General features: G+C 65.8%; 2 protein-coding genes across 8 annotated transcripts; both read right to left on the bottom strand.

The window, feature by feature from the left end:
• Nucleotides 1-118: 118 nt before the first annotated feature.
• LOC103062088 (death-associated protein kinase 2-like) lies at nt 119-8,257 on the bottom strand. Of its 7 annotated transcripts, none has more exons than XM_088137099.1 (13): nt 7,983-8,257; nt 5,053-5,118; nt 4,463-4,605; nt 3,942-4,163; nt 3,208-3,346; nt 2,978-3,107; nt 2,584-2,632; nt 2,244-2,270; nt 1,739-1,891; nt 1,414-1,459; nt 1,147-1,236; nt 868-957; nt 119-755 (listed from the first exon to the last, which is right to left on the bottom strand). In XM_088137099.1, the coding sequence occupies exons 2-13, from the start codon at nt 5,113-5,115 to the stop codon at nt 675-677; spliced, it is 1,233 nt and encodes a 410-aa protein (XP_087993225.1). In that variant the 5' UTR covers nt 5,116-5,118; nt 7,983-8,257; the 3' UTR covers nt 119-674. The 7 variants fall into 7 exon arrangements, with proteins under 7 accessions (XP_087993225.1, XP_025028483.1, XP_025028481.1 ...); XM_025172715.2 differs by lacking the exon at nt 7,983-8,257 and adding an exon at nt 7,737-7,892; XM_025172713.2 differs by lacking the exon at nt 7,983-8,257 and adding an exon at nt 5,374-5,492.
• A 745-nt stretch (nt 8,258-9,002) lies between these two features.
• Nucleotides 9,003-12,704, bottom strand: PRCC (proline rich mitotic checkpoint control factor). The gene is made up of 6 exons (XM_088137101.1): nt 11,623-12,704; nt 11,112-11,531; nt 10,935-11,039; nt 10,589-10,732; nt 10,443-10,508; nt 9,003-10,225 (listed from the first exon to the last, which is right to left on the bottom strand). The coding sequence occupies exons 1-6, from the start codon at nt 11,833-11,835 to the stop codon at nt 10,139-10,141; spliced, it is 1,035 nt and encodes a 344-aa protein (XP_087993227.1). The 5' UTR covers nt 11,836-12,704; the 3' UTR covers nt 9,003-10,138.
• Between the last annotated feature and the right edge of the window lie 193 nt (nt 12,705-12,897).

Raw genomic sequence — 12,897 nt, 5'->3', positions numbered from 1 at the left:
CCTCCTCACATCACGATCATATCCCACCGCTTCACTGCTGTGACCGCTTCATAATTTGAATTTGAACCAAGCTCGGTGAAAGAGAACAGAAAGAAATGCAAAAATGGACACCTTCTAATGGTGTTTTCCCCCTTTGGTGAATATGTATATATTTTTTTTAATTACAACCAGCCAAGCACTTGCTCAAGCCTGTTCTTGTCCGGGCGCTCGGGGAGAGCGTCTGTTCTCCAAACGAAGGAGAGGGAACTGAGGGATTAAAAGGGCCTGACCCACGGCCACAGAAACACACGGGAGCGCAGCAGGGAAAGAGGTGTGCGAGGCTCCCCGTCGGGGAATCTTCCAGCTCCCCCATCTCGAAGGGGAGCCTCCAGCCCACTCGCAGGGCCTCCTGCAAGGGGCGCATGTGGGGCAGCCAAGGGAGGGCTGGCATGCTGGACAGGGCTGTGAGCCGGGCAAGGAGCTCCCGCGGACCCCCTCGGGCAGGGCAAGGGGAGCCAGCACCACTCTGCGCGTGCAGGGAGGCGGCAGGAGCCCCCTTGCTGCCACCATTCAGGAGGGCAAAGCGCTGCCTCCATCTGGGAAGGCTCTTCTCCTGTTCAGAACGGGGGCGCGGCCATCCCGGCTGAGCACAGGCAAGAGGACGGGGGGCGGGCGGGCGGGAGTCGCCGTCGCGCTCAGGAGCAGATGCTTCGGCGCCTGCGGAGCAGGACCACCGGGCTGCTGGGCTCGTCCTCCTGGTCGCTCTCGCAGTCCCGCTGCTCGGAGCAAAGAAGGGAAGGAGGGTCAGGCGAGGGGAAGAAGCTGCCCCTGCCCCGCCAGCCCCTCCATGCCAGCCAGCAGGCAGTGAAGGGGCTTCTCTGCACCCACCAGGGCCGTCACCTCCTCCTCTGTCGTCTGCTGACACAGGAGTCGCAGCCGGCACAGACGATTACACGCCGAGACCATGTTGTAGGACAGCTGCAAAGGAAGGGGGGCTGAGGCCTTGACTGCCGCCTGAAGAGGCCTTGGACTACAAGGCCCATGAGGCACGCTGCCTGGCAATGGGGGAGACGCAGGCTCACGGGCCTAGGGCCACCAAGCTGGCTCCTCTGCTGCCAAGCCTGGGGGAGACGGGGGAAACGGCCCCGGAAATGCCGCCCGGCTCACCTTCCACTTCCGGCGAGCGTTGAATTTGCGGAAGTTTTCCATATTGATGGAGGAGCGACTCCGGTTCACGGCCTGCTTCCGGGTCAGGGGCTGGAGGGGGCAAGAGGGAAAAAGTCAAGCGCCTGAAACCAGCCCTGGGTACCAGATGGCCAGCCCCTGCCAAGGCGGAGAACCACAGAACAGGGCCTCCACACCCGGCCCAGGAGGGCTCAAAGCGGAAGGGAGGAAAGGAAGGGACGGACCGACAGACAGGACTCATTCTCTTACCTTGATCCACGGATGGAGGAGGCACTGAGCTGCTGTCATTCGCTCCCTGAAACAGACACCAAAATCCATTTTCCTCCTTTCGCGCACGGCTTCTTGCAGGCCGAAGGGGGGCAGGGAAAGGGAAGGAGAGACCCCATTTGGGGAGAGGGCATCCTGGCAATGCATGCCGCTCCCCACTTTCATTTTTGTTGTTATTTCCTCCCCAAGGAACGGTCTTCCCCACAGCCAGAGTGCTATTCCTGCATCTCTTTTCTGGATGGGGTAGACACAACGCCTGCTTTGCAGGCGCTGGGGGGACCCCTGCAGCCCCTGGGTCGGGCGTTACCTGGGCTCCTTCACCAGGAGTTTCTGGATGAAGTCCTTGGCCATCTCCGAGGTTTGGCTGAAATACTTCTCCTCGAACTCGTAATTCCCGGAGACAACGTTGGAGAGGGTCTCCTCGTCTGTCTCCCCCTGGAATGGGGACATGCCGCTCAGCCTGGGGGAGGAACGATTCGGGGGAGCGTCAGAGCCCGCCACGCCATGCGAGCAATCGATCCTTAGCCTGGAAGGCGACTGGCACTGGACAGGAGCCCCCGGTTAGAAGTCAAGGGGCAGTTCCAAAGAAAGGCAGGGAAAGGGGGTGTTGGGAGGGATCCATCCGCCAGCTTTAAAGGTACCATCTCATTTCTATTTATTTTTTTAAAAGCTGGCAAACTCCAGTAAAAGTTTCCTTTTGCAAGCCATCAGGAGGACATGGCTCTCCTCAGCTTCCCTCCTAAGTGAACAGCAGGGGCGTAACTGAGGATCTGCTCAAAGCCCCCCCCCAAAAAAGAGCTGCAGGTACTTACAAAATGTAGGTAATCACCCCGATGCTCCTAGGAGGGAAGAAAGGGGAGAGCTGAAGGCGCAGCAGGGACTCTCCTCGGCTAGAGGTCGTTTCTCCAGCCGGATGACCTTGGTGACATTGTCTTGTCGACGTACGCACAGGGAGGGGTGGAAGAAAGCCCCCCCCGATCCCTCCCTCTTTTCCAGGAAAAGGGTTAGCACACGGGCTTTTCTTTCTGCAGCGTGCTGCGGAGCGCCAGAGAGAGAAACTCCGCCATAACCACTTCCTGACCCTCCTCTCCCCACCAGGCTTATCCAAGGCCTGCACGATGCCACCAAGAGGCCCCCCTGGCTGCCTCTTACCACATGTCCGTTGCTGTACTCAGGGGCTCGTAGTTGATCACTTCAGGAGCTGGGGGGAAAGAAATCGAGAGAGGGAAGGAGGAAACCAAGCGGCAACGTGTCATTCCCAAGACCTCCGAGGGTGTTCCCTCCCAGCGGCCGAAATCCCGTTTCCACTGCAGCTACGAGGGCGCCTGGCGGGCATTGTCAGGGCTATAAGGCAGCTCCAGCTTCTCCCAGAGACACTCTGGGTGTCCCTGCAAAGGTGCCCGCCTCCTTCTTCAAGGAGGAGCTGGGCTTCAGGGCAGCCCGGGCACAGCACCAAGGCTGCCTTGGGCTCGGCTGGCGCTTCCTCAGCCTCCCTTTCCCAGTCGGAGAGCGAGCGCTCTCCGCTCTCCTTGACCCAAAGCCGTACCAATGTACTGGGGGGTCCCACAGAGGCTTTTGTAGGCCACCCCTTCCTCCAGCTTCTGCGCCAGCCCGAAATCGATGATCTTGATCCTGGGGTTGGGGACGTCCTTCTGAAGCAGCATGATGTTCTCAGGCTGCGGAAGAGACAGGAGACCGAGGGGGTTGGTGCTGCTGCCCATGCTCAGCCCAACGAGGCTCCGGTGTGGGGTGCCCCAGAAGCCCGCGGGGTGGTACCTTGAGGTCGAAGTGAGCGATACGGCGGGAGTGCACGTATGCCAAGCCGTGCAGGATCTGCTGCAGAAATTCGATGGCTTCGTCCTCGGACAGCAGCTCCTTCTTCGCGATGAAGTCAAACAGCTCGCCGCCCTGGATGCTGCGGGGAGGCAGGGGGGTCAGGGGCTGGAGGCGCCCCCTTGCGGAGTGCCCCAAGGCTTCTGAAGCACAGCACCACACCCCAAAGCCCCATGGAAGCTCCTGGGGCTCGCCCTCCATCCCCCAGAAGGCCCCATCTGGTGCACAAGGGCTCTTACGCAGGACGCCCCACTACACCCAGCCCCGGGAGCTGAGGGGGGAACTGTTATGCCCACTTTGAAGAGCATCTGATCACCAACCCTTATTTTTACGCGCAGAAAAACGGACAGGACGGGGACGGATGACCAGTTAATACGGACCGGACCGCTGTTTCTCCCCTCAGGTCGCAGAGAGAAACCGAAAGGCAGAGAGCAAACGGGGCTCATCCTGCACCAGGCAATTTCGGATGCTCGCCTGAATCTTCCACGAACGTCTTCCGGGGTCTGAACCCAGGGGAATGAACAGGGTCCATGGCCTGCAGCATCGCCCACCTGACCCAAGGGGGGGATCCCAACCCCTGGGCCTGCATGTGTTTGCACCGGGGGGACTGTTGGGGAATGGGGCCTTGGGCAGGTGGAGGGGCTTCCCCGGGACCCCTCCTCCTGCCTGGCACTCACAGCTCCAGGATCAGCACCATCTCGGCCTTGTTGGAGAAGACATCATGGAGGCGCATAATGTTGGGATGTTGAAGCTGCTGCAAGATGCAGACTTCGCGCTCCACCTGCTCGCGGTCCAGCCCCAGCCGGCTGCCTTTGCGCTTCCGCATCTTGACCGACTTGGCAGCATAGGAAACGCCAGTGCTTCGTTCCCGGCAACGCCGGACTACTCCGAAGTGTCCGCTGGAAGGGGGAGAAGGCAGAAAGCAGCCCGGGCAGGGCAGGGGGGAAAGCCAGGTGTTCAATTGACTCCTGCAGGACCGTCATCCCTCCCCTGTTCTTGCAGCGTGGCTAGCTATTGGCAGGGGCGGCCCAGGTGGGGCTACAAGGGCCCAGGAGACGCACAATGGGCTTTGGGGCTCGGTGCCATCCCTGCACCGTTTGCCCTCGCTGCCTTCACAGTGTGCTGCCAGCGCAAGGGGGAGGAGGAGGAGGAGGAGGCAGAGCCGGTCTCTCTGGTCTCCACGCCCTGCAGGCCTCACCTGCCCAACGTCTCCAGCAGCTCGTAAAGCTCGTCCACGCTGCAGTGGCGGAAGGGATCCGCCGGGGCCGCGCTGGGCCTGGGTGGCGCTGGGGCCTCGGCGCTCAGAAAAACCTCGTCGTCTTCCAGGCTGCACGGCGTCTCCTGAAGCAGCAGGGAATGGGGGCTGAGCGGGCAAAGACGCTCACCCAGCAAGACCCCCCAGGACCCGCAACTGGGCCTAACTGGCAAGAAGGGAAATAGCACCGGTGCCGTGGCGGGCCGGGTGAACAGCGGGTTCCCCAGCAAGAGGAGCGGCTGAGCTCTGGGGGACCTGCAGTCAAAATCTGCAGAAGGGGCTTGTGAGGCTTCCTCCTTCTGCATAACCACTTCCCTCCCCCCACCTCCCCCCAACTTAAATCCTACATCGCTGTGGCCGTTCTATGCAGTTGCAGCTCGCGAAAACGCCTGCCTTTGAATCAAATCAGAGGGGAAAGGGGCTCCCAGACGCCTCCTGATCGCTGCTCTCCTCCTACCACGTCCTCCACCCTGTTCCTGACGCCCTGCACAATCCGGGGGCAGGGGAGGCCTGGGTCCCAGCGCCCCCCTCACCTGGATTCCTGCAGCCACCTGGTTGCCAGGGCAGACTTGGGCTCCTCCTCCATCTTTAGCCATCAGCTGCAGAGAGAAGAAAGGAGGAGGTTTGCTCTTTGCAGGCAACAGGCCGGCTTCGCTCTGCCTCACGCCCCCCCCCCGCTATCCAAATGGGAGGGGCCCCTCTTTGTGCAATCTAGCCCACCCGGGTCAAATCAGGCTGCCAGGCTGCTCCCAGAGGCGGGGAGGAAGGACACCTTGAGGGAGGGGGTGACCCTACTGGAACCAAAAGGGCCTCTTCCGCACCCCAGGCCTGGCCCCGCCCAGCTGGACACAAACCCGGGGAGGGGAAGGGCTCCCTCCTCCGAGTTCACGCTGAGGATCCTGCACACCAGGCGCAGCGCCCGCCCAACCTGGCCGCTCCGAGCCCGGGCAAAGCCACCCACGCGCCCCGTTACCCGGTGCAGGAAGCTCCTCCCCCTCCCCGCCCCCCCCGGGAGGGCCCCTCTGCCAACGGCTGCAACGGCTCCCCGCCGGTCCTCCCAGCGAGGGCGGGCAGTCGGCCGCCTCTGCTTCCTGGTGCTGGGAAGCCTCGCCCGCCCCGCGGGAGGCCGGCGGAGCTGCGCAGCGCACCTGCAGAGGGAGACCCGCCCCGCCCCGCCCCGCCGCGCCCCGCCAGCGGGGCCCCCCGGAGTTTGGCCGGAGGTCTCGGAGCCCCGAAGGGACTCCACCGCACCCCCGCAAGGTCTTTCTGTGATACAGGAGCCCTTTCCCAGATGCCCCAAAGGAGCGGGGGCCCCACTTGCCAGGGACTACAATTCCCAGCCGGCACCGCCATGGGCTCCCCTGCACCGATCCGGCTCGCGCTTCCAGAATCGCTCAGCCAGCCGGGCCGGAGACGTTTTGCGCGCCCGCCTGGGCCATGCGGAACCAGCTGCCCCTAAACGCTCCCGGGGGCCACGCGCACCCAGAGAGGGCGGAGGCAGGAAAGGCAGCCAGAGCAGGGGCTGGTCTCGCCCCGCCCCGCCAGCAGCCTGCATTTCCTGCGAGTCGGGGCGTCTCAGTTCCCCCCACTTCCCCAGCCTCCCTGAGCAGCAGCTTCCCCTTCTTACCCCCCTCCCCAGGTCGGGGCTGGAGTGAGCAAAGCCTCGCTTGTGGGGCGGGTGGGGGGCAGGAAGGCGCAAATCGCTCAGCAGATGCAAAGACAGCAAGGAAAGGAAGCCAGGCACCTGGTGGGTTGCCTGCCCGCCTAGAGCCAAGCCCCGGGGCAGGCTCTCCGAATGCGGTCTGATTGCCCTCCTTCCCAGGGCCCTGACCTCCTCCCTCCCCAGGGACCGAGGTGCACCCCAAATGGCTTTGGAATGTAGCCGGCCTGTTCTTGCCACTGCCAGACAAGAGGGCACCCTGGCGACTGGGGGCTCCCTTCCCCATCTCTGCAGGGCCTCCAGATCAGGCCTGCCCAACTGGCAGATGCAGGTCAGCAGGCGAGGGGCTGGGAGGGCAAGTGTGGGAGCCGCCAGGCAGAAAGGAGTGGGACGTGCGGCCTTTCAGAAAGGGCAAGAGAGCAAGAGGAGAATCTCCAGGGGCCCTCCAGCAAAGCCAGCTGATAAGAGCGCGTCCGGTGATGCTCTCTGAAGCACCGGCCACCATGCCAAGCTTCCCAGCCGATGCCAGACTTCCCAGCCGCGCAGACTTCAGAGGATCTCAAGGGGACGTCCCAGCTGGATGGGGGGAGCAGTCCCCAAAGGAGTCGTGGACACTCACCAGGGCAGAGGGAGCCCCCCCAGCCAGGCCACAGTGGTGCATTCCTTTCCAAACCGGACCTGGCTGTCTTGTTCCCCAGAATCTCCCATCTATTATTCCCGCGGTGGAGTTCTGTATTCCACCCCAGAAGAACAAACGCCTCATTTAAGGCAGAAGGAAGAGCCAGCGCTTACACAGCCAACCATGTTGCAATTCCCAGATTCTTGACGCTCTTCCAGCACTTTCATGCAGGCCAGGGATTTAATAAATAAAGGGGATTTTGGCTCACGGACAAAGCAGGCGCGGCAGAGGCCTAGCTTTGTGGTGAGGCTTGGGGAAGGGGCGCTCTCTTAGAAGCCCCACATCTCGGTTCGGGCAGAGAGACCTTCAGCAACGACCTCCAGGAAAAAACGCCCCCATTCTCCCGCTCCTGCAAACAAGCATATTCTGTTTCTGCGGTTTAATCCTTTCCCAGCACAGCCCACTATCTCAGGGTGCAAAAAACACCCATTGGTGGGAAAAAAACAAAAAAACAAAATCTGCCAGCATTTTTTGCAACTTGAGTCATATTTCAACCTTGGAAACAGGCTGCTTCCTCTGCCCGTGGGAAAGGCAGAAATTCTACGACCGACCGCCAGATTTAGAGGGAGCTTCCAATTTCCGAGACCACCCCCAGGCGCGGAGGAGAGGTCCAAACACTAGGCTGCGATCGGCTACCTGGACAGGTGGATTTTATATTCTCTCTCCATACCCTGGCACAAAACAAAGGAGCCGAATTTCTCAGGAGTTTGAACCGTTTCGCTTGGACGGAACCCTGCAAGGCGCAGACCAGGCGCTGCACTCAACACCTGTTTTCGGAACGGCCACCGACAAAACGGCCGTGATCGCCGCCTGCATCTTCCCCCCGGACGTGGCTCTTCCCTCTCCGCCGCCCCCCAGAATCGGACCCCCACACACACCCCGAGCCCGCCTGAAGGCGTCCGCTTCTTCAGCACCAGACCTCCCCGCGGCTGCGGACACGCTGAGAGTCGGCGCGCTGCGCCCTCGGAGGAAAGCGACCGCTTTTGGTTTCGCTCAGCCGCCGCCCGGCCAGCCGCCCGCCCACGGACCGGAGCACCCGCCAAAGCCCCGCGGCGAAAGCGAGCCGCGGCCAGGGATTGCGGCGGCTGCACTCCAGGGCTCCCGCCGCCCGCCGGGGTACCTACGGCTCAAGCACCAGAGGCAGCGCGGTCCGGAGCGCCCGCCGCCGCTTCCTCGCCGGAGAGCGCTGCAAGCCGCCCCCGCGCCGGGACAGCGGCCACCCCCCGGGGCGGCTCGGCCCCTTTGCGCTGCTGGCCAGACCCTCCTGGAGGAGGAGCGGCGCTACAGCCTGGCGGGGGGCGCCCCCGGGCTTCGGGAGCCGGCGCGCCCGGCGAGGCCCCGGCCAGGCGACAGCCAGCAGCGCTGCAGGGGGCGCACAGAAGGCCCCACGCGGCCGGGCTCAGCCTCGCCTCGCCACGACTTTGCGCCGGGCCCCTTTCTCCGCCCCCCGCGCCGCTGCCCGGGCTGGCAGTGAGCCCTCGAGCCCCGCCGCGCCAGGCAGTCTACCTTACAGCCTTGCTCCTCTTCCTTCCTGCCCAGGCCGGGGGTCGCAGGCGAAGAGCTCTGGGGGAAAGCAGTTGGAGAAGGCCGGAGCAGAGCTGGGCATTAAAGCCCTATTTTCTGCCAGTGGCTGTGACTGTGATGTGACTGACACTGAAAGTGACACTGACTCGCGCGTGCACACACCCACACACACCCCCGCCGTGCTCAGGCGAGATGAGCGTCCCGAGAGCCAAGTCCGGGGGAAACACGCAGCCCACCGAGGTCAGGCTCATGAGGGTTTTGCTCTGGGCCCCGGACTCCCACTGGGGAGGGGAAAGCAGCCCCCGCATGGGCAGCTGGAGCCAGAAGGGGGGCTCCCTTTCTTTAGCAGGATCCCGCTCGGTCAAGGTGTGCTGGCTTTGCAGAGATGTGGGGGGGTGGTCCAGCACAGCAACTGCAATCAACACAAGACCCTCCCCCCAACAGGCCCCAGGACCCCACCCCTTCACCTCCCCTTCCTCAGGAGAGGTCCTTGGATGGCAGCCCTGGACCTCTCCAGCCATCTCGGCCACCCCTCTGTGGGGGGGGGGGTTCAAGTTCAAGTCCATGTTTTATTCCCCCATAACCTCTTCTCCAGGACAAATTCATAAAATACAAACAAAATTACTGAATGAGTTTTATTTTCGAATATTCAAAATAGGGACAGGGAGCTTTCCTAAGTACTAAAGTGTCCAGGGAAATAAACCAAGATCCTTTAAAAAAAAACCTAAATACAGATACTTTGCAGCAAAGATGGACGTCCTCTCAACAGAAAACAGCTACAATCCGAACAGGGTGCCTGCGAACAAAGACCACCGGAAGCAGGGGGGAGGGGGAGGGGGAGGGGAGCGGGAGGGAAGGTGCAGCTGAGGCCGCTGGCAGCTGCAGGAGCAACTCCTGCAGAGGGGCAAGGCTCACCAGAGGGGCAGGAAAGGCAGGAGACCCCCTGCCCTCCCGAGTCTGCTCATCTGGCATTTGAGGAGCAGAGCGGCAGGCAAGGAAGGCCACCCGCCCAGCGAAGGGGAAAACTGCTCCCCCTTTAGGGACCGGGCTAAGGAAAACAAATTCAAAAAGCTACTTTCTTAAAAGGCCTGGTTGCTCTTCCTCGGGGTGGGAAAGGAACTCCTGGGCAGCCACGGACCGGGCGAGAGGGCTGACCGCCGGGGGTGCTCTGCGGGTGAAGACGTGAGCCCCCACCCCACCCCACCCCACCCCGTCTCTGGTGTTGAAACCCTGAGCTGGGGAGGCTCTGAGGACAATCTGCAAAATCAAATCGGAATGGGGAGAGCGTTGCCAATTCACGAAAACAAGAACTTGCCTTGGCCAGCAGCAGGACCAAGACACAGTCGGGAACACAAACACCCATAGACGCTAAGGGGGGGGAAGCAGCCCCACAGCCAAGCAAGCCGTCCAGAGTAGCCAGAACAGCCCGCTGCGCCCCAGGTAGGCTGTGCTGAGGGGTGGGGTGGGGCAGGCGGCCAGCCCTGTGCAGACAGGGCTCCCCCATGCCTTGGTGGCCACTTGAAAGAAGAGGGATCGGAGTGAAACCAGGCAGTCTCGTGAGCCAAGGGAGCCCCCAGACTCAAGTGGACACGCTCCCTCTGCCCCTCGGGGGCCGTTTGGCCAGGCGCTGGACGCACCGCCAGCCGCTTCCCCGCAGGCCGCCAAGTGTTGCCGCCTCGCAGAGCGCGCTCCTGGGCTTTCCATCCTGCTCGGGAGAGTCCTTGGCTGGCCGGCCGGCCACCCTGCTGGGAGGGCGCTAAAACCCGTACTTGGCCTGCGTCTGGCGCCTGCTGAGCTTGTTCTCCGCCCAGCTGTTCTTCAGCTCCAGCTCCCGCTCCTTCGCCTGCCAGGGAAATCGGGGGTCAGCAAGGAGGCACCCGCCTTCCGGGGCCCAAAGCCCACCCGCACCCGGACCAGACAGGAAATTCGGCCCTGCCTCCTGGCAGCCAGCGAGCCCTTGGAGCCCTCCTTTGTAGCGGGCCTGAACCCTTTTAAGTGTAAGCAGGGAAGGGCCCACGTGGGGGGGGACCGGCCCAACCCACGAAAACCAAGGGCCTCACCTGGTGGATCAGATATGTGATCTGGTGCTTCCTCCGCTGCTGCCCCGTGGGCTGCTCCCCCTTTTTCTGAAGGGAAACGGAAGGTCAGAGGCAAAGAGGACCCCCCTTCCCACCCAGGACGGGGGGGGCGGCAGCCCCCGACAGACCTTGCTAAAGGACTTCATGCTCTGCTCCTCGGTCAGGGACTTGGTGAGCCACTGCTGCACCCCGCTCAGCTGGTCGTCCCCCTTGATCTCCACGAAGTTGATCTCCTCTCTCCCGCGGTTGCGCTTGCCTTGGAGACGCTTGAACTGATCCGGAGGGAAAGGGACACCGGGGTTGGGGAAGGGCCTCTGCAGAGCCCCAAAGGCGGGGGCGGGGGTCGCCGCCGGCCTCCGCGGGGCGCAGAAGGCACCTGTCCCACGGAGGGCCAGCGAGTCCAGCACCGGGTGGGGAAGCGCAGAGGGAACCCAGCCGCTCTGCGGGGCGGGGGCCCGGGAAAGGGAGGCTCACCGCTTCGTCGTCCATGAAGGAGGCGGGGGCGGCGTCCGCGCTGCCCTCGGGGGGCGCCCCCAGGGCCGGGTCGCTCTCCGCGTAGTAGCCGCCGCCGTAGTAGCCCTGCGGAGGAGACGGTTCAGAGCGGCGCCCCGCCGGGCCCCCCGGCCGCCCCCCGAGTCCCCGCGCGCTCACCGCGTAGGGCGCGCCGTAGCCCGGGCCGGGCGCGGGGGGCCAGCCGGGCGGGGCGGGGCGGGCGCCGGGCGCCGTCCGGAACTCCAGCGGCGCGTCGGCCGCGGCGCCGTCCTGGCCGTCGGGCTCGGTCCCGGGCGGGAGGTCGTCGGGGAAGCCGGCGGCGGCGGCGGCGGCGGGCGGCGGCGGCGGGCAGAAGGGCGGCGCGGGCGCCTCGGGCTCGCCCTCCTGGGCCACCTGCCGGGCCACCTGCCGCGCCGCGCTCTTGGCCGCCGCCTTGATGGCCGACGGGGAGGGCGGCGCGGCGGGGTCCGGGCGGCGCGGCGGCGCGGCGGGCGCGCGGCGGGGCTGCGGGAGCAGCGCGGAGAGCCCGCCGGGGCGCGCCGGCCTCTTGGGCGCCGGCTCGTCGTCCTCCGAGTCGGACTGCGGGAGGGAGAGAGAGCGCGTCAGGCGGGGCGGCGGGGACGGGGCGGACGGGACGGGACGGGACGGGGCGGCCGCGCCCCCCGCTCACCTCCTCGCGCAGCCGCGGCGCCGCGATCCGCACGGGCTGCGCCGGGCGCCGCGGCGGGGCCGGGCCGGGCCGGGGCGGCGGCAGCGCCGAGAGGAGCCCCCCCAGCCGCGCGGCGCCCCCGCCGCCCCCCTCTTCCTCCTCCTCCTCCGCCGCCTCCTCCTCCGCCTCCTCCTCCCGCTCCTCCTCGCTGCTGGCGTAGGCCACCAAGGACATGGCGGCGGCGGCGGCGGCGGCGGCTACGCGAGTCCCAGGCTTCGTCCGCGCGCTAGGCCGCGGCGCCCCCCATGGCAACGGCGCCCGCCGGAAGAAGGCCGAGCGGCCCGCCGGTCCCCCGCCCTCGGCCCCGGGCGGCGGCGACTCCCTGGAAGCAGAAAGGGGCCCCGCGCCCGCCGACCGCCTTCCTCCGCGCCCGAGCAGGGAGGGGAACTACCGCTCCCAGAAGCCCCCGCGGCGGAAGCCGCTGCTGGCTCGTCGCGCTCTGGCCGCGCGGGGCCTGCCGGGAAGCCGAGCCCGGGCAGGAGGTTCTCCTCGCCTCGCTCCAGGAAACGCCTCTGCTCCCGTCAGCCCTTGCGCGGCTGGAGGGGGCGCCCGGGAAACCCGGTGGGGGGGCTTCTCGAGGGCGCCCAGCGAGGGGTCTGCGGGGCCCGGGGCCGCCGCGGCCCTCATACGCCCCCTCCCAGCCCTTTCTGGCTGGGGCGACCGGGGGGCCTGCCGTACCCATCAGGAGCGCCCCACGGGGGAGCGCGCCCGGCTGGAGGGGGCCCGGGGCCCCAGGCCGGTCGGGGCCCCCGAGCGAGGCCGGCCTCGCTGCCGGCCGCCGCCCTTCTCCGGGGAAGGGGCTTCTCTGCGGAAGGGAGCCGCTCCCGGCTGCTTGCAACAGTTGCCTTCGGGGCGCGGAGCCCGCGGGCGAGGAAACACTTGCCACCGCCCGCCACTAAGTAGCCAACCAGCTGCCGCCCTCCCCGGACCGCGAGGGTCCGCGCGGCCTGCGCCCGCCGAGCGGGTTCCAGCTGCCCGGGCGGAAGCCCGCCGTTGAACCCCCGGCCCGGGGCCCGGGGCCTCCTGCAAGCCCGGGGGGAGGGCGGCCAGCCCGGCGCCCCCTCCGTCCCGGGCGCAGGGCCCGCCGCCGGGGGAGGCGCGCGGAGGGGGCGGCCTGGGCCCCCGCCGCCCGGCCCTCCCACCCCGCGGGCCCCGCCGCCAGCGCCCGCCCCTCGCTCCTCCGTGCCCTGCCCGCGCTCTGTAGCGCGACGCTCTCGGCCTCGCCAGGCGCCTCCG

Source organism: Python bivittatus, unplaced genomic scaffold (genome assembly GCF_059951505.1).
Source record: "Python bivittatus isolate LINGU-HERP-01145 unplaced genomic scaffold, Pbiv_v1 ctg000180_np1212, whole genome shotgun sequence".
Classification (NCBI taxonomy): Eukaryota; Metazoa; Chordata; class Lepidosauria; order Squamata; family Pythonidae; genus Python; species Python bivittatus.
This window is presented reverse-complemented; position numbering and strand designations above follow the sequence as displayed.